Source organism: Festucalex cinctus, chromosome 11 (genome assembly GCF_051991245.1).
Source record: "Festucalex cinctus isolate MCC-2025b chromosome 11, RoL_Fcin_1.0, whole genome shotgun sequence".
Taxonomy (NCBI): Eukaryota; Metazoa; Chordata; class Actinopteri; order Syngnathiformes; family Syngnathidae; genus Festucalex; species Festucalex cinctus.
The window spans coordinates 23,712,753-23,734,231 of record NC_135421.1 but is presented as its reverse complement, the minus strand read 5'-3'; the positions used below and the strand labels follow the sequence as shown (position 1 = coordinate 23,734,231).

The following is a 21,479-nucleotide window of genomic DNA, read 5'->3' as shown; positions in this document are numbered from 1 at the left end:
ACTTCACAAGTACGATCACAATGAAATCAGTCGGTTGAGTCACAGTGGGAGGCGGCAGAAAAGAGCAGCTTTGTAATGAAAACGCAGCGAAAAGAACCGAAGGAGATGAAACTCTGCATGCTCCTCCTCGGGTGGAGCTTTGACCCTGCGTGGTCTCGTTTTCGATGGAGTGGAAATGAATGAATTCATTTTCTGAAAAGTGAAAGCAGTGGTGGTCCTAGCAAGTCATTTAAAAAAATGCACAGTAGAGTGGACTTTATTATTATTATTATTATTATTATTATTATTATTATTATTATATGCAATAACAATTAAAAAAGAATACAACAATAGGTAGGAATAAATAGAATGGAAACAAATTGAGAATTTCAAAAAAAGCAATTGTTGGACCAGTCCAGAGGGAAACTCGCACAAGGGGATGCAGATTCCCCATACAAATGCCAATGATTGACATTGTAATTTGTAGTGGGGGGAGGTGGCTGGGGAAGGGAATCATAAACACCATGACAGTCTACTGCTGCATACTCATTTGGCCTTGGTTATTTGCATTTACAATTTTACAGATATGTTATGCCGTTACAACAATAGAGAAAGCATTTCACATCTCTACAGCTATGTTACAGTCCTACCCTGACATGCTTTAAATACATTTAAACGTATTAAATGATGTTTAAAGGTATTAATAGACACATTTTAAACATACTTAAGAAAGAATAAATTGCTAGCATAAAATGCATAGAATTTACTGTATGTATTGCCGTGTCCACAGTGTTCTCAAATGTATGATATGCAACTATAAACACAATGTTTTGAAATCATTCATATGGTTATGGGTGTCTCCAACTAGCTCTTTTCCAAACCATGCAATCATTGCAGTTTGGCTGACGGTAGGATGTAGTAATCCTCAAGATAACCATCATGTCACATTTTCTATTTATATTTCATCATTTAAAAAGCTACGGGATGTTTTTAATGATGTAACAGCGTCCCAATACAACGATACAATAACACATTGGATTATCCTTTTTGGGTAATTAACTTTTCAATGCATGCATTTACTGCATGAATTGTTTGCTTGTATTAGTGCGGTGAATGAGTTGCTGTTTATGATTTAGTGTCTGTGATGAACATAATAAGAAACATTTGGATTACCAAAGGGGTGTTTTCTTTTTATAAACGTTGACGATTATAGTCGTTCTCCATCTTGCCTGTTTTTTTTTTTTCATTCTCTTGCTTCATTGCTTCTTCTCAATCAACTATAGGACGAGCATCCACTTTATCACTCCACTGCTGCTCCAACTCAACAGCTTGCATTTCTAACAAGCTCAGCTTCAGTGTGCATCTGTTTATATATTTTTTTTTTTTCAGCCACTCTCGACATGGTAATGATTCTGATGAATATGCATTAAAGCTTTTGGAGCTGTGTCATATTTGTCTCACTCCAGGCAAACGAGTGTCCATTCCGGATAATTTTATCAATACAGTTTTCTTATCATTCCTTCACTATCATTTTTTAAGAGATCGTTTTTAGTTGTTTTGTTTTTTTTAAGTAAAGAGTGGTGCAAAGGTGAGACACGAGTGCTGTATGGTGGCAAGTGACTCAACTCACAAGCGGCAATTTGGCACATGTATACTGCTAAACTGCTCATTAAAACTAAAACTAAAAGAATAACACATTTGGGGCCGATTCACTAAAGGTTTGAGTCACCTTTGCACGGCGCTAACCGGCACGCGCAGATGAGGAAATCCGTCACTAAGTGCGCTGCCAACCAGATTGCGCCACGGTGCGCCGGTGTTATTTACACGTATGTAAATTAGGTAATTTGTATACATTTGACGCAAAATATGCCCACCCCAATGCAAATGAGACTCATTGATATGCAGCGTCTAATTCACTAACGCCAGCGCTAACAGCCACACAGAGTTTGCATGACGAAAATAACGTTTATGGAAAGCATGTATTAACCTGACGCAACCTCGATCCCGGGATCATGGTGCACGTCCCTCTCTGACTGATCACGCAGAGAGAGAGGGGGAGAGAGAGGGTGAGGGAGGGAGAGGGGGAAATTTTCTATGTTAGTTTAGGACACATAACGTTACCCGGGCTGATCGGCAATGGCAGGGAGGCATTTTACGATTATTTTTGCGTGCCAGATGCATACTGTACGCCCACGCCAACCTCTGAAAATATATTTTTTTTAAACTATCGCACCAATAATTTGTACTTTATGAATGAATGACGCTATTGTCGTCCTCTCTGCTCCGTACAGCTTAATGGCGCTCTAAACGCTTAATCTCGGTCCAACCTCGCGTTCTGATAATGTCATCTTTCTTGCAACGGTTACTATAACAACCATGTTCTTGGCGCAAATCCATTCTTAGTGAATATACCCCATTATGTATTGAAAGCAACCTCATAGCCTTCCGCTAACTGAATGCTAGCGTTCAATGGGGAACGACATAAGCAAACGGGCTAACAGTTAGCATCTCTGTGGTGGTGTTGTTGTTGTTGTTGTTTAAAGTAAGGGAGCTAAACATTTACTTTTTTACATCTTGTCTGGGTGTTGGTTATAAATTCATGAAAATGTGTGGCAAATGGGAGGCGGAGTGCAGCAGCGTGTCAGTCGCGGACTGCTCCCAAGTCGATCGCGACGGGTGTAGGGAAAGGTGAAAGGCAGGATTTGTGTGCTCAAATCTGTGATGTCTGAGAACTTTAGCTGGCCGGACCGAGTGTCCTCTTTTTATTTATTTATTTATTTATTTATTTATTTATTTATTTTTTATTTTATTTTTTATTTTTTTTGTCAATCAAAATATGGTCACCATACTTTTAAAGCAGACGTCAAGTCAACATTTTTCTTTGTAATGATTTATCTATGCCTCCCAACTAGTCTAATATTGCTTTGATGGAATAAGAATTAACATAATAATCCACAGATTTTTAGCCATCTCAGGGGGCGACCATTATGTCCCGCTGACCTGGTTTCAACTGAAACTGGCGTCAAATTACAGGATAAAAATGGCAGGAAATCCATCACTATATTCTGTGACTATGAATATTGTAATATAACACTCAATGGTCCATCCATTCATCCAATTTCTGTACCACATCACATTCATTCACACTCACATTCTTACCGTCACTTGAGTGTGAATTTAACCAACGCTAGAAAGCCAGTATACAATTTGTGTTGCCAATGGCCTTTCCTTTATTGTAAGAAAAGAAACGGAATGAGTAGGCTAAGAAGTCTTGACAGTTTAAGTTGAGTGGGAGGGGTGAAAAAAAGGGCAACGAAGGGCTAAAACTGTAGTGAGAGTCGTAGTAGCCGCTGGCTCGAATTGTGCATGTTATAACGTGTCTGAAATTTTTGCATCAATAGAGGTTTCTTTTTGTCTTTTTTTTTCTTTTTTATCTTCCTGCTAGCGTGTTTGTGCGCTGCCACTTAAACAGAGGTGTATGTCTTGAATTATAGATGGAAAGTGAATCAATAGTGCACTGAGTGGCTGCCAGACAGCCCGTGCGTGTTTGTATCTGTGATGTACATTACTGTAATTTTGTGTACTCGCCACTCTTGTTGACTTACGCCAAAATTATTTAATTTTCATACTGTACCCGAGCTTTGGATCAAATACCCTGTCCTTTTTTTTATTTTATGTTATGATTTCACTGTATTTCAAGCTTCCTTCTTACGATTCACCACATTTATATGATCTTAAACACACAAGTAATAATTTTGGGACTGACGCTGCGTGTTGCACTTGGATGTCTGCTCCAATAAAATAGCACAGCATGATCGCATGCTGCTCGCACAGCAGACTGGAAAAAGACCTCTGCAGATTTACTACGCCATTACCACACACATACAGTTACACACACGGAGTAAGGAAAAGTTGTAGAGGCCCCCAATGCCCCTCCAAGGACAGATGAGCAAGAGACAAGAGAGCAGAGTAATCACAGTTAAAGTGCATGTGTGTGTAGGAAGAGTGAGATCCAGAGGTCACTAGACGGTCTGCAGGGACACAAAATGGTTTGGTTTTATAAAAATGTATGAGGATGTGAGTGGAGTGGAACATCCTGTCTCAACGAGTATCCTTCACAAACACGTACACATACGCACGCACACGTGCGCTCCGGACCGGCTCGGCATGGGAATGTTAGTGTTGGCGAGCCTCGCGACTGACAGATGAGTGAATCCAGGCGAGAAGATGCCTTCCAAACTATTCGCTTTAGTCCCTTTTAATTCCTTATTTCTGCGAACGCTCACCTCATCTGAAGCTTGGTGACATTTCTTCTATGCCGTATGCAAATGCTTCCTTTGAAGTGAAACCTCCTAAATTGAGTCTCAACAGTGAGACACATGAAATTTGAGATCAAGCGTTTACGTTGAATTTGAAACTTTGCAGGTTGGTAGGATGCAAACCTCATTATGTCATTTGATGTTTAACCCCTTAACACAGGGCACTCGTTTCAATTTATTTTGGAAATTTAAAAAAAATGTAACTTCTTAATGGAGGCTCATGCATAATAAAAAAAAAAAAAAAAAAGAACCCTGTAACTTGTAAAAATGACATTTTTGGTCCTCCTCTTATCATGGCTTCAGGTTTTGATTTAGAATTCACCTCAGTGACTTTGCTGAGGCAGCCAACCGGAATTATAGTTTCCGCTGAGTAAAACACAGTATTACATTATAAAAATGTCAGAGAAAAATGGACTGGGGTATTATTAGCTGAGGGGAAGACACTGTCCCATTTACTTGTGTAAAAAATCACTGCTTGATTGGCCATGATTGCCGTTGCTGCGGCAAATCCAAGTAACAAGTGTGTTAATGTGCTCTCTTGAAGCGTGTTTAGTGAATTAGGTGCTCCTGGATTGCTCCATTTTTACCGGTTAGCGCCGCGCAAAGGCTACGCAAACCTTTAGTAAATCTACCCCTTAGTTGCAGTATTAGTTTTATTTTTGTATTATATTACTTGTGCACAATATTTAATAAACACCATGTTAAAATGAAAAAAGTAACATATTGCTTACCTAGCGTAGCATTTTGGTTGAGTTAAATGGAAAAACAAAAACAAAAAACAGGCGAGCCGAGCCAATGGAAAGCCAAGTCGGAACGATGTCATCTGAAAGTGCTTTTCTATTGGCTGCTGCTAGATGATGTCACTTCTGCGTGAAATACTTTCAAACGTACTTATTCCGGAAATAGTTTTTTGAATTTTAGTTTTAGTTTTTTTCATTAGCAACTATTGGAAGCTGGCTGTCATTTCCCGGACGGATGGAAGTTGTCCCACCCCTATTCCAAGCTGACCAATGAAAATGCTTCTAACATATCCAATTTCTATCCACCTACAAAAGAGGCCTTGAATCCCCTCCCTTGTGCACCTCTAGAGGTGTTCTTTCTTTTTGGCACTGGAAAAACGGCATCATCCTTCGACCAGCGTGTCTTCAAAAAGATGAAGCCGTTTCCAGCAACTGTTAGCCTTCATCGCAAACAACTACTGCATGATGTCCCAATCCACAACGGCCCTCCTGGCATCCAAGGCTTTCGTGTCAATACCACAGCCGCTCGTGTCTCCTTCTCATGTTTGAGTCATATTTGTGTCAGCCGCTGTACACTCGGAGATAAACAGAGGAACAAATGGAGGATGCTCTCAGTGGGTCAAGAGGCTGTGAAGTGCCGCCTCTCAGCAAATGTTCTCTTATTGGTCTCAGTGGCACCATGCCCACCAAACAATAAAGCCACAATCTCCCGCTCGCACTGCATGAATTTTCTCCCATTGATTTCCACTCCTTTCGACTTCCCATGTATAAATAAATGATTACCTCATTTATCATATCCTCATAAATAGATGAACAAAAGCTTAGCGTGTGATTGTTGTTAATCGTTGTGTAATTGTACACTAATTGGATGTTTTGGAAATGGGTGTCGTGTTTGAAAACACTGTTGAAGTTAACCAATTGAAATTCACCAAAAGCAAATGTATTTTTTCTCTAAGTGTAAATGTAACCTCATCCCCTGGAGTCGAGCTTTTCAGCAAGCCCGTGATTTTCAAACCTTCGTGAGGTTCTGACTAGGGATGTAACATCACGATACGATATTATCACGATATGAAGGTCACGATACGATAATTATCACGATATTGTGGGGGCGTTGGCGATTTAAAAAATATCACAATATTGTAAAAAAGAGAGCTCATACTAAAAAAAAACACAATATTGTGCTTTTGTACATATCAGCAATGCATATAAACCACCTACCATCTCTAATAACAATATTGAGGCACTTACTTGGTAATGCAAGCACACATTGATCGCTTCACAAGCAAATTAGTTTCCCCTTCATCTGACAATTAGCATAGATTTTAAACATAGAAGGCCAAAACATCCCTAATGAAAATTACATTGCACTAATAAACTAGCCACTAGAGGGTGCTAGAACTGCACAAGTGGAAATCAACCTGACTTTTTAAACAGATGTGTTCCTTTTAAATATTGTGAACATGACGACGACGATATTGTGGCAGTTTTAATATCACGATATTTCCCTCATTGTGACATCCCTAGTCCTGACAGTGGATTTTTTAACTGCACCAGAAGTGCACCAGATAGTGTGCAAAACATTGCAGTGGGGTAATGACTCTCTTCTCTCTCTGTAAGTCTGAAAAGTCTTTCTGCCCCAACATTTAACCTCTGTAAGTCACTTCCACGCACTGATGCGCTCCACAGCACATGCTGACACCACCATCATGACCGGAGGATCCTCGCGATCTCCTCTGCTCAACCCCCCTCAGGAATCACTCTTCACATCACTTAGCCAAGCCAAAGTCAGGCTTTTTTACATCAGCCGACCTCCCATCTGCTTCCTTGGGTCCAATTTGAAGAATTGGCTTTGATGCGGTTGATTTCCACTTGAGTCAAATCAGATGAGGCGTGACTACGAGCGTTGTCAGTTTTGTTTTTAACGATTGAAAACCTCCAAGTCAAAGCACGGATGTGCGGTTTGGTGTAAGTCAACCGGCAAGTCAATCTGTAAAGGGTGCGATGTAATCCAAGATACACTCACACTGAAAGAGCGGAACAGATGGAAGCCTCAGCAGTGGTCAACGGGTTTGCATTAATGTCCACACGCACACACCCATACATACCGTCTGTCCATTACAGACGTCCACAAACACTAATTACTGCACCACAGGGGTTAGTGGAATTACTTTCTCTTATGAGTGCTGGGGGTGGGGGTGAAGTAGTATGACCAGTAATAATACTTAGGGGAATGTTGCAATAAGCAACATATGTGCATGCATATAACTACGTACCAACTATTTTCATTATTGAGTTGTTTATTTAACCAACAATATTTGGTTACTAAATGATAATCACAAAAAAAATTGTATTACACTTAAATGCAAAATAACCTTTTATTGGATTAATCAGTCGAATAACTGATTCTAAGCCATACTCACAATATGTCTTGGTATTTTTCTGTATACTGTATATGCCTTATATACTATCTATCTATCTATCTATCTATCTATCCATCCATCCATCTACATATTTTTTTTTTTTTTGGGGGGGGGGGTGGCTATAGTACTGTACATGCAATGTTTAGGGTACCTTTTTATATTCTTAAACACGAAGAAGAAAAAAAGAATCAACTAGTAAAATACTAAAATTGTATGACCTATTGGACTCCACTATGTGTCAAAAGTTTGTCGGAAAGGTCTAATTGTTTTTCATCAGGTTATTACATGCCATCTGATTTCGCTGGTGTTTGATTATTAGGTTGGTTCAATATAAAGCTATATGCAAAACAGTTTTAGGCGAATCACATAAACAATTACAGTACATCCGCCTTTGCATTTCAAAATGCTACTTTTTTGCTTCTGGCTGACATGATTTACTTGCATTTTTTTTTTTTTAATGAATATTGTTATTTTGCAACAGCTGTAATGGAAGATAGCAGCGGTTGTAACTGTGTTTTCACCGCTGTTGTGTGTTTTCCTAACGTTGCATCACCACTGATCTCAGACAATCTGGTGGGAGAGCCCCTGGCTGTTTGCTTGTTTCTAAGTGACATCCGGTGAGAATCGGTCTGTGTGGCTGTCAGAATTCTCTGTGTGGCAATTATTGTTGGCACATGCTATTTTTTTTTTTTTTTTTTTAAATGCATATAGTAACATGTCAGTTGGCCTATTGCTGCCCACTTGGATCATGTGTAGCACGAAGTCCATGCAAATTCATGTCTGACATAGAGACATTCTATCTCGTTCTCATTCTTTTGAGTCTCTGCTTGTAATGTGTTCTTTCAAAAGTATTTCTTCTACGGCCACACTTGGTTACGCATTCAGCAACTCTGTCAACTTTACTACTTTACAAATTTTTCCATGATAATCACAACTTTACACTCACACTTTATCACTGCTTAGCAATGTGTTGGCTCACAAACGCGTCATGTTGCTAGCAGCTAGCAAGCTAAGCTAAACTCGCTTGAAAGCCTTTGACATACACGCTTATTGTTTACACTAGGTGTTTTTTTTTCCATGTAGCCTACTGCAGCATTCTGCCTTTTTTGGCTCCTTTTTAATATAGAATACCACTATTGTTAAAAACGAAAACAGAACAATGGAAACAAACAAGACTATCAAATTCAATTGAAAGCGATTTGTTCCAGTCTCCACACAAAGGAATACTTTCACCTCCTTAAATGGGAAACGTAATGAAACAACAGTTCACTGGAAATTGGAACCTGGGGGTTTGTTAGGTGTTATTTGGAATAATTTCCACTCTGTGACACTAATGCAAGACAGTATTTCTTTGAATCCTCCCCAGAGGTTTTGAGAATGCACTGAATGCTATTCTGTCCAATGTTTGTCATGGAATGACAGTGGCATGGCATAACATCTGTTGACTGAAAGCAACAAGTTAAGAGCATACTGAAATGTTTTCTTGAGGACTCTAAACACAACAATTTTGTATATATCATTTTTCACAATATAATGTAATTTTCCGTTGTCACAATAAGTGGGAGTCTCGCTCTTGTCTGTCTTCAAAGAGCTGCATGGTCCCACCATAAGTTTTTTTTTTTTTTTTTTCCTTTCCAAAAACTCCCAAACCATGTATTTTATTGCCAGCTGCTTGGGCCCGTGTGCCCGAGCACATTTGATGCTTTTTATTTTTATTTTTTTGCCTCATTTGCGAGCCTGTCACAACATATTTACGCAGAGTGGGTTTGGTACATTCGAGTCAACTAGCAAAAAATAAATAAAAAAATAAAAAACACTCCGTGCAGATTCTTCTTTTGTATCCGCTGAGAATGAGTTTGTCTTCTTTTCCAGAATATCCCGGCGCTGCCTTGCGGGAAAGCGCTCTACTCTTACGAGGGGAAGGAGCCGGGCGATCTGCAGTTCTCCAAGGGTGACATCATCATCCTGCGACGCAAGGTGGACGACAACTGGTACCACGGGGAGTTGAACGGTTGCCACGGGTTCTTGCCCGCCAGTTACATCCAGTTGCTGCGCCCCCTGAGCCAAACTCCGCCCCAGGGCAAAGCGCTGTACGACTTTGAGGTCAAAAACAAAGACCAAGATAAAGACTGCCTGGCATTCAGCAAGGTGACACAAACACACTGTAGAGTTCTTTGTGTAAGGGAAGTCTTTGCTGTATGTATTATAGAAATGGTGTTATTAGCCATGGTATGGTCAAAATGGGTCGCAAGACTTGTTTTATGAAAACCATGACTTTCTACAAGGTTAACTCATTCACTCCCAGCCATTTTGACTGAAGAAGCCCCCTTCACTCCCGGTTGTATGACTGGAGTTTGAATTATTTTGCAAGGCCCACAGAATAATGTGTTCTATTGCTATAAAACATGGAAACTACCAAGTTTCTTTAATCATCAAAAAGAAAAAAGAAAAAAGTATATTTGTATCCGTTTCCATTTTGCAGCAATTAGCATTAGAATATAGCTAAGTTTCATAATTATCACAAATCTGCTTAGAATTATGGAGAAACAGCATGTTTTCATCATGGCCCTGGTTGATCTCTTATACTCTGCTGCCACCTGCTGGCCGTTTTTCTAATTACTACAATTTTCTTTCAACCATCCTCTGCAATTGAGAGGCTGCATCAAAGCCTTCTGCATGCTCTCGCATTTAAAAAAATAAAAATAAATAAATAAATAAATAAAAACGTATAAATACGTCTTTGGGAAACAATACGTTTAAAATAGAACGTATTTATACGTTTTGGGGAGCAAATGAGTTAATAGCTTTGTGTCGAAAAGTACAGTGAAGGTTTAGAGAGGGTTTTCCCAAGAAAAATCAGAATTCAGCACGGGAAAATTTTCGTCAACGTGGTGATGCGGATGACGAACAAACCAAGTTGTATCGCAAATTATATTCAAATCGGTGTGCGGATAATGATTGACATTCCTCGAATCATACTTTTTAAAAAAATATTCTAATAATAATAATAATAATAATTAAATAGATATATTGCTCCATCTTCTGATTGAATCGGTTATCGTTTTTTTTTACTATTTTATACTATTTATTGACGTGGATAGCGTCACGCTTAGCATGGCGGGTGCAAGAATAGTCTGGTGGCATTTCAGGCCGGTGGTGTTTGGGGGGGTCTTGGAGGTACTCTCAAGAAAATGATCTGAATAATCAAGGCCGTGTTCCATCTGTCGTGTTTTCTTCCTGACAATGAGCTCAGCGGCGGGTCACTTGCTCGTAGCTATTATGTTCTGCGGTACACATTAAAGAAACACGAGACGACTTCTTCAACGAGACACTTTTATCCAGAATTAGAGAGAGCTTTGTTCGGGCCACTTTGATACTCACCGATGCCGCATGCCTCATCTCTTCGGCTATAAGGTCATTGTCATCATCGTGATCAAAATGAAGCTGGTAATTAACATCGTGGGTGGGATCGGAGATAACAGCTTGCCTTTAAAGTGCACATGATTCCGGAACTGAGAAACACCTTTGGAATATTGAAAGCATGCGAGTCATCTCAGTAGAATGTTGTGGCTTGTGCAGCTGGCATCCTGAAAGTGATCAAATTTCGTCTTTATTAACTCATTCACTCCCAGCCGTTTTCACAGAAGCAATCCCGGCTGTTTTACTGGATTTTGACTGATTTTGCAAGTCCCAAGGAATATTGTGTTCAATTGCTATAAAAGCATGGAACCTACCAAAAGAAAGTTTAGTCTCTTCTTTCATCAGGAAAAAACGTATGATTCTATCTGTTTCCGTTTTGCAGCAATTAGCATTGGAAGAGAGCTAAGTTTCATCAGTTTTCACAAATCTATTTAAAATTGTAAGTAATTGAGCTTTTTTTCCAGATGGCCCTGGTTGATCTCCTTTGCTCTGCTGCCACCTGCTGGCCGTTTGTGTAATAACTACCATTTCTGCAACCGTTCTTTGCAGTTGAGAGGCTGCATCAAAGCCTTCTGTATGCTCTACCATTAAAAAAAAAAAAAAACGTATAAATACGTCTTTGGGACACTTAGAGCATAAAAAAAAACGCATTTACACGTTATTGGGAGCAAATGAGTTAAGAAACTGAAATACTGCATATTGGCCGTCATTGCGCAACTGTGTGAGATTAGAGCGCACCATAACTGAACCTCGACGAGTTTGTTTTGAATTTGTTGTGGCCAAATGCGTGAAGCAATACCTACTAGTGATGTAGCGATAAGGGCAATATCGTGATATCGTGATATTAAAACTGCCACAATATCGTCGTCGTCATGTTCACAATATTTACCGGTAAAAGGAACACATCTGTTCAAAAAAAAAAAAAAAAAGTCAGGTTGATTTCCATTTGTGCAGTTCTAGCACCCTCTAGTGGCTAGTTTTTTAGTGCAATTTAATTTTCATTTGGGATGTTTTGGCCTTCTATGTTATAATCGATGCTAATTGTCAGATGAAGGGGAACCTAATTTGCTTGTGAGCAATAAATGTGTGCTTGCATTAGCAAATAAGTGCCTCAATATTGTTATTAGAGATTGTAGGTGGTTTATATGCATTGTTGTTATGTACAAAAGCACAATATTGTGCTTCTTTTAGTATGAGCTCTTTTTTTTTTTTTTTTTTTTTGACAATATTGTGATCTTATTTCAATATCTCCAACCCCCCACAATATCGTGATGATTATCGTATCGTGATAATATCTTATCGTGATGTTTGGATATAGTTACATTATTGTTTTCTGCTCTCCAAACAAGCACAATAAATTAAATCAGTATGATTGCAAAATACTAAAACACAACAGATTGCATGGAAAAGCTTTTCCAAAACCTTTCATGGCTTTTTTTTTTTTTTCCACACTTTCGCCATAAATCTCCCCTGAAAAATGAATGACAAGCTCGATTCAGCCTGATTTAACTAAATTATCCTCTCTGTGTGCCTTCCCAAAGCTCGAGTGGGAACGATGAGAACAAAATGCGAGCGTTCTCTTCCACAAGCGTGCTCCCAGGCCCGGTTTGGTGTAAACAGTCATTTCCACACTCTGTTCTGTTATGTCGCTGAACGCTTTATCATTTTATTCCGGCTGTTACACAGGCTAGTTTGTGAACGGCTCCTGACCTCACCATTCTGAAAATGTAATTACATCCCACTGCACAAATCACAGCAGGTGCTGTACAGTAACTTGTCCGAACACTTTTAAAATATCATCCCCTCTTTTTTTTTTTTTTTTTCTAATTTAAGGGCTGAGTGAATCAACAGGTAGATGATAGAAGATGACACTCTGCTGCTGTATATGTACTTCCCTGCCGTGTGCAGAGTGTGTTGTCATGCAAAACCAGTGTGTGCGTGATTGTTTTCTCAGCGGGGAAGGTAATTACTCACTATGACTAATACAAAGTCATTTAGCAGCATTACATTATCACCGCCGCCCTAATGGTCGAGCCAAGACCCTCGTATTCACACGATGAGAGAAAAAAAACACACGTGCGTGTGGAGAGCGTGCGCGTTTGTGTGGCGTGAAAGGAGTCATCGTGTCCTTTTGTGTTTTATGGGATATTGCGAAGAACAGTTTATCAGCTGTGCAGTACACAGTAGACAGATAAGCAGGAATAAATACAAGACGTGCTATTGATAAAGAGAATGCCGACCTCCCTTGATAGTTATTTTCTCCACGTGTCAGTCATATACATTATAGCGCTGAGTCCTTTGGAGCAAGTCGACCCTGCCGTGGTCATATCATAGTAGAGTAAGAACATTCCTGCATACGCAGCCCAAAATACAGCTTTGTCTTCGGGTGGTTACCCTCACGTTTCCAAAAATATCATCTTGAACCAAACTCCAAGTGGACCATGAACTACACAAGGTTGCAGTCGATAGCGTGTGCTCAAAAAAAGAACAGCCGTGTAAAACAAGCATGTACTTAACCCTACGTCGTAACTATGAGGTGGTTTTGGTCAGATGATGTCAAAACTGCACGGTTGTAGACTGCAGCATTGTTCGTTTGCTATAAATATGACTTCATCGGGGCTATTTCTAACGGATGACATATAATTTCTCGAGAAATGCTATCACTGCTTTGGTGAAAAAATGTCTCAGTGGTTCCTTGACATTAGGGCCCGACCGATATTCCATAACAGATTACCAATTAATTGGATAATGAATTTAAAAAATATATAACGCATAAAATATCTCAAGTTTTTTGGCCTGTCTCTTGAGAAACTCATCACTTCTCACCCTTATCTTAAGACACCACTCTTAAAAGTTAAAAAAAACAACAACTATTTAATAGGGGTGTAACAATATCCAAACGTCACAATATAATAAATATCACGATATGAACCTCATGATAATTATCACAATATTATGTGGTTGTTGGCGATATAAAAAAAAATAAAAAATAAAAAAAAGCTCATGATACTGTTTAAATACTAACGATATTGCAAAAAAATAAAAATAATAAAATGAAGAAATAAAATCTGATCAAATTTAAAAAAGCTCATATTATGGAAATTAAGCACAATATTGTGTTTTTGTACATAATAATAAAAGCAGTGATGCAGAAATTGGATTGGCCATGCCATTGTCATTTGTTCCTATTGGCTCAGTGACGCAAATTATTATGGTCTATGTAGTTCACAATATTGTGTTTGGCTGAAGTGGGGCAGAAGTAATGTTTTGTTTTATTTTGTTTTGTTTTGTTTTTTGACTCAGATGTTGAAAAATATTTGCTGCTATGACTGATTTACTGTATAAAACATTCCTAATTCAAATTAAACTACACTATTAAACTAACCACCAGAGGAACACGGAACGGAACACAAACTCACTTTTTAACAGATGTGCTGCTTCTAATATCATGACATGACAACGATGATATTGTGGTCATTTTAATATCGCGATATCTCGACATTGCCATTATCGTTACATAGTTTTAAATGGATATGTTTTGATCAAGTTTGAATGGTGAATTGTTTTTAAAACTAGCTGTATTTTCATATATTTTAGCGTGATTTGTTTTTACAGTGATTTTACACTGTATCATGTCATGTTATCTGTACTGCGCGGTAATGTGAAATGATTTAACTGTTGTGTGTTTGTGTTTTGCGTGTGTCTTTGTGCGTTTTCGCCATCACTTCAGGATGAAGTCCTGACGGTAATCAGGAGGGTGGATGAAAACTGGGCCGAAGGCATGCTGGGAGACAAGATTGGTATCTTCCCCATCCTCTACGTGGAGGTAAAGCTTGAGACATCGTACACATACACATGCTTACACACCATCCAAAATTCACTATACACATTAACTCATTCACTCCCAAAAATGTATAAATACGTTCTATCTTAAATATTACCATGCTCCCAAAGATGTATTTATCCGTTTTGGCTTTGATGCAGCCTCTGAACTGAAGAGAATGCTTGAAGCAATGGTAGTTATTACAAAAACGGCCAGTAGATGGCAACAGAGTATAAGAGATCAAAAAGCTCTTTTCCCCGTAGTTTTAAACAAATTTGTAAATAATGATGAAACATATTTTAATGCTAATTGATGCAAAATGGAAAAAGATAGAAATATACTTTTTTTCCAGATGAAAGAAGAGGCTCTAATCTTTCTTTTGGTTGATTCCATGTTTTTATAGCAATCGGACACAATATTTCATGGGTCTTGCAAAATCAGTCACAATCCAGTAAAATAGCGAAAATGTCCTGGGAGTGAATGAGTTAATACAACCTCAATGGACAGAGATGTCCCGAATTGAGGGAAAAGTAATAACAAATATACTGTAGTTTTTGTTTGTTGGATCACATATGATTTTGTACCACATATAAAAGTGTGTTTAATAAGACTAAATCAAGAAATTCATTTACTGCTGTCAAGCGATTACGTTTTTAAAACTAATTAATCGCATGAGTAGTCCATAATTAATCGCGATTAATCGCATTTTCTACATACGCTTCTACTTTTTTCTACAAAGCTTGTAAGATATTTACTTGAGTAAAATATTGGAATAAATGAAAAGAATCAAATAGAAAATATATTAGAATAAGAGACTGTTCCAATAGCTTTCTTTGAATAAAATTTCTCTCCTGTAAAATACAACTGTTGAACAAAACGGTAAAGATGACTTGACTTGACTTGACTTGACTTGACTTGACTCAGCTTTACAGGCCATCTTTTTTTTTTTTCTCAAAACGTCTCGCTTCCAGGTTTAGTTGTGAGCACAAGCGGCCCACTTCACAGGGGTTGATTTGCGAGACCCATTGGAGGGAACGTGAGCTGAGTTTTTTTTTGCTCTGAGAAGATACGCCAAAGATGTACAACTGTAGCATATTTATCTAATATGCTATTTGAATTTGGTTGTATGCAAATGACTTGAAATTTCCCCGTCAAGCAAGTAAAACTACCCATCGTCCGTGTTTGTCCATCTTCGCGCCGGTGGCTAAGTTTGGCCGCAGGTTATAGGCTGTAACAGGAAGTAAATAAAACTGAGTTCATATTTTTTAAATTAATCTCCAGAGTTAATGCTTTAATTTCAACAGCCCTAAATTAATTATCAGTATCGGCTTGTTCCTCTTATAAAAAAAATAAAAAATAAAAAAAACACGGTCACAGTGTAAATATTTCCAACATGGCCCACACGTACTCAAGCGTCAGATATCCATCAATCCGAGGGGGTTCCTTTTAAATCGAGATGCATCAATAATTTACACCTCTCCATCACTCTGAAACAGCAGGGGCACAAAAACACGTCAAGGGTGTGCGTGCGCGTGTGCACGTGCGCGCGCAGTAAGCGCCGAGACTAATGAATGCGCCGCAGCTGGACTTCAGCTGGTGTTCGTGTGTGCAAAATAGAATAATCTGATGCATTTACAAATCATTTGACAGGATGGTCAATATCGCGCAGATGTAAAAGATGATTACATTTTAGAAGCATTATCTCCAAAAGGGGTGATATGATTGGACTGGAAGAAGGATGGCGAGACAAAAGGACCATTTTCTAAATAGTTTAACCTATTAGAGAATTTAATTCATATACATGTTTCTACCATTTTGTATTTCTACAGTATATTGATAATACTATTAGGTGTTTATTGCTTTTGGAATTGTGTTGTCTAGTAAGTATTATCCAGTGTGGAGAAGTTTCTATAAGACTGAGGATGTTGGCGGCACATCACAAGATAATGGTTAGTATTTTTCATGGCAGGCAATAAACTCGTGTGTTTTTTTACATTTTTACATCTATGCAGGATTTGGTAGCAGCAGCTCAAAGGGAGGAGATGTAAAAGGCCGCTTCGGGGTGTGAGGACTTGGAAACGATTTTACCCTTCCCATTTTCTGGCTGTGTAAAGAGTACAAGCTGTGGGGGGTGCTACGAGGGCAGCAATGGTTCATTTTCCTGTTCTTAGTGCTTTGCTGCGCTGCTTTGAGCCTGCTCATAATCAGTGATGGATGGGAACAGGACGGATTCAGTCACTGTAGAGCGTTCAAGAACTTAATAGAATAGAACTGCCTGCCAATCATTAGGGCAGAAGTTATGAGCAGCGTGTTTCAACGCAGCATGAGAAAAAAGAAGCATTACAAGTTTTTTTTTCTTTTCCCTAGCTATGAAAATGTATGTCCCACCTTTCCTATTCTTCTTATCTTAATGGTAGAAGTTTGGGCGGTCGGAAAGTGTTAACTTCACGGCACAGATTTTGGGCCCCCATGTGCCCGCTTCAGGGATAGAGCAGTAGTTTTTTTTTTTTTTTTTTTTTTTCCCCCCACAGGGTGGACTTGGAGTTGATATTCATTTTCAATAAAACAAATAAATAAATAAAATAAAAAAAGGAAAAATATTGCTGTAAAAAATAAAATAATACAAACTCGAACATTATTGATATATCTATAAGCATAGTTTAATTGAACAAATTTTCAGATTTGCAAGGGTTTGAAGGTTGTTGTTTGTTTTTTTTATCTTAGACATTTTTGTTTTGAAATTATAACAAAGTTCAGGGAGTTCTCAGGGTCATCAGCATGTCAAAATAAGTTAAATGAAAACTTTAAGAAATAAATAGCTCCTCATGGTTTTACAAAATTTCAAAGTAACTTGAAATATTCAACTTTTGCTTATTGTATTTTTGTTTAATTTCAAACAAAAAGTTCCCAGAAATGATCTGTTATCGAGCTTAAGATTTAAAAAAAAAAAAAAAAAGTATTCACCAACATGCTGATTATCGGCGCCAGATCGTCACTACTAGTCTGCCTCATTTAAAGAGAAAATGAGATGAGCCTCTTTGATTGACCAACATCACAATATGATATTACTACGATATTAAGGTCACGATACAATAATGATCACGATATTGTGGGTATACAAAAAAAGTGACAATATTGTAAAAAAAAAAAAAAAAAAGCGCTCATACTAAAAAACAAACAATATTGTGCTTTTGTACATTACAGCAATGAATATAAAGAACCTACAATCTCTAATAAGACTTAATATTGAAGCACTTAATTGTTAATGCACGCACATATTGATTTCCTCCACATATTGACTCGGTTCACAAACATATTACGTTCACCTCAATCTGACAGCGTGGATTTTAAATATAGAAGGGCCAAAACATGCCGTATCACAATTAAACTGCACTAAAAAAAACTAGCCACCAGAGGGTGCTAAAACTGCACAAATGGAAATCAACTTGACGTTTTTAAAATAGGTGCTGCTTTTAATATTGTGACATGATGACGACGATATATTGTGGCAGTTTTAATATCGCAATATCGCAATGTTGACGTTACATCCATAGCACTGACGGCAACTTACAGAAGCAATGAACCAACAAAGACTAAAATTAGAACTATATACAAGACATCAGACGAGACAACGAGATACAAATGGCTGAAGGTTGCTGATTGGTAGACACAAGGAAGCGGTCTGACGAGCAAGATGAGACAACGGAATGTACAGGAAAAAACGTGAAACAAAAGTAAATCCAAATCAACGAAAGCAGATCATGACATAAAGTTCACTAATGTGTCAAATTTTTGTGGAATCTTTGTGGATACAGTAACTGTGTGTATGCAGTCAGCTTATTCTCAGTGCAGATATCAGCCCAAAGGTTTGACTCCTGGTATGATTCACCTTCGGAGTCAAATTGAAAATAAGACTTATCTCAAAGCATGGAAGCTAACCTTGGATTTTTTTTTTTTTTTTTTTTTTATTCATCCAAGTAAAGAATTGTTTCTATCAGGCGTATCTTTCGCTCGCTCTCTCTCCACCTCACACCTTTATCGCCTTTACTGCAGTGATGACCCGGCACTACCGCCAAGTGTGTCTGCTGCATATCGTCAATAAAAATGACTTGATTAGTTTTGATAAGTTCTGAGAGCGCCGGCGTGCGTCGTGTCACTGACCTTGTATGTCTGGGGAGCATGTGTACGTGTCCTCGAGTCTATCCCGTGAGAATCGCAGCTGCAACCCACATTGCTCATTAGCATACGATTTGGCTTGATTAGCATATGTATTAATATGGAAATTGGGCCTATATAGGTTGATCTTGTACACATATCCTCTTTTGCTTTCTTGGAAAAACTGCACTTTTCCCTCCAGGGAGTGTTTGTAGATTGTGAGGCTGAGCCGAGATAAGTGGAGTTTGTCAGAGGACAAACGCTGATGTTGTCTATTATTGTTTTTAAGTGTCCTCCTCGGTGTGTGCTTGTGTTTAGGTAGTCTCCTGGAAATTAATGCAAGTCAATTGGATGTCCTCTAAAGCGATGCAGGTGCTTAACAAGAACCTATTTTGCTTGTGAAGTCTTCATTAATTAAATGGGGACCGTTGAATGCGCATGCACCTGCTTGTAATTTGATTGTCTACTTGAACTGCTTCCAGTGCGTCACCGCTTGGGGAAAAAAAGTATGTTTATACTTAAGCACCTCTGCGCACCCTCTTTTAACCCGCCCCTCCCCTCTCCATCGCCATCCCCCAATAAGCCGAGCCTTCTCCAATTGCTGAGTGCAAGCAAGCGACTCATCCTTGAGGATGATAACGTAGGCCGCAGTGTACATGAGAGAGAAAAATAAAACGTTTTTATTGTAAAGGCTGAGTTCAGCAATATCAATATGTTTCCTACTTTTGCAGCTTGTTACTGCATCTGCAGTTGTGCTAACTGCATGTTTTTTTTTAACTGCTGTCTCATGTGACGCCATGACGTCAGTTGCTTTGATATTAACCCTCCTGTTAAGTTGTGGGTCAAAATGACCCACCTACAAGTTGAAGAACAAATGTTAGCTTTTCGCTATCAAACTTGGCACAAACAGACAACTTAAAAAAACAAAACAAAAGCTTCATTTAAACATATTTGACAACATATATATGGAAACAGTTAAGGATCTATAAGAACGTTTGTCTGGTTGCTTTCGAAACGTTGAGCCTATACCGGGTCAAACTGACCCAACATTCACATCAACAGATCTATAAGAAATGATTAATTTCGACATATGTGCAATGAAAGTGGTTAATTATAAGCTATAACAGTGTTTATTTTGTTGCTCTAGGAATGTTAAACATTCCGGGTCAAATTGACCCATTTCAAGAGTGAGAAAATATAATTATTATTTGCTATGAAACGTCTCATTCATCGACAGACAATTAAAATTGTTCACTTTGACATTTTGAATTAAAATATTAATGTTTATTGGAATACTTTTGGCCCGGGTCACATTGACCCATATTAAAGTTGACAAATACGTTTTTTTTGTTTTGTTTTTTTGCTGTGGAACTTCTCTTGTTCAATTGGTTCACTTTGACATATGTTCAATTAAAATGGTTACTAGTGTTTATGCTTGTGAAACATTAACACATTCATTGCCAGACCAGCAAAAAAAATGCATCATTTGACGTCTTTTTCCGTCAATGGCAGTGAATGAGTTAAGCATAGCCTGGGTCAAATTGACCCATTGTAAAGTTTAAGAACTACAAACTAGGACTTTTTCACAATGAAACTTTTCATCAACAGACAATTAAAATGGTTCTTCTTTTTTTTTGCACTCAAAACTGTTAATAATGAGCAATAATTACATATCCCGGGTCAAACTGACCCATTTAAAAGTTAAAGGACTACAAATAGTTGTTTTTCATGATAAAACTGGTTAAAAATGTGTGCTATTAGCTATTAATAATATTTATTGGGATGCGTTTGTATCATTAAATATAGCCTGGGTCAAATTGACCCGACAACATTATTATTGTTCCTAAGAAACCAACCTAGCAGGAGAGCCAGACCAGACAACCCCATGCTTGAGTGTGGCGCTAACAAGCTAATTGATATCAATAATCTACAGTCGAGTAGGGTCCCCCACCACAGAGGGACTGGACAACGAAATATTTTATCGAGTTGATCAAAGACGCTTTTTGAGTCAGCATTTCGGCTGTGAACTTAAATTGGCAGGAATAACCCCGCCCCGCCGTTTGTTTACAATGTTCACCTATAACTGTGGGGAGAGTGTCGCTTTCAGAGCTGCAATATGACAGTGACAGTAACGTCATCTTCCTAAACTAGCACGCAGCCCCGTAACTGATGAGCACATTGTCCACCAAGCCGTGCCGGACAAGTCGCTCGTTTGTGTATTCAACTTGCCAGCATTCGCAATCCCCGTCGATCAACAACTGTCCGATGTGGCAGCCGGTCGCAGCGCTGGAGCGAACTCGGATTGCAGCGATTTGTCTCTTGCGCTTCTGAGAATGAGCTGATTGTGTAGCAGAGCTCCAGTGACCAGCACAGATTAAGAAGTGAGAGATCCCCTCAGTCCCAGTGCTGGCAGACAATCTGATATCTCTGCCCAGGACAATATGCCTGCTCGTATTATCACTCAACTGGAAATATGCTGAATGTCTAGTGCATTAAGAGTTCATGTCAGTACATTATTGTCCTCCACACAGGGACACAAACAGTTTGAATATGTCTGGAAGTGACTTGTGATAGTGCTTGAGTCATGACTGTAAAGCCACCAAGCAGCCTTTTGACCTCTTAA

The 21,479-nt window shown here is 38.6% G+C and overlaps 1 protein-coding gene across 6 annotated transcripts in view; it reads left to right on the top strand.

Annotated features, from left to right (window-relative positions):
* LOC144030681 (E3 ubiquitin-protein ligase SH3RF3-like) overlaps positions 1-21,479 on the top strand; it is a 122,557-nt gene that overhangs the window by 76,348 nt on the left and 24,730 nt on the right. For all 6 annotated transcript variants that reach the window (XM_077537180.1, XM_077537177.1, XM_077537179.1 and 3 more), the window contains 2 exons: positions 9,331-9,606; positions 14,609-14,704. In XM_077537180.1, the coding sequence (XP_077393306.1) occupies positions 9,331-9,606; positions 14,609-14,704 (372 nt within the window). The remainder of the gene's footprint in view (positions 1-9,330; positions 9,607-14,608; positions 14,705-21,479) is intronic.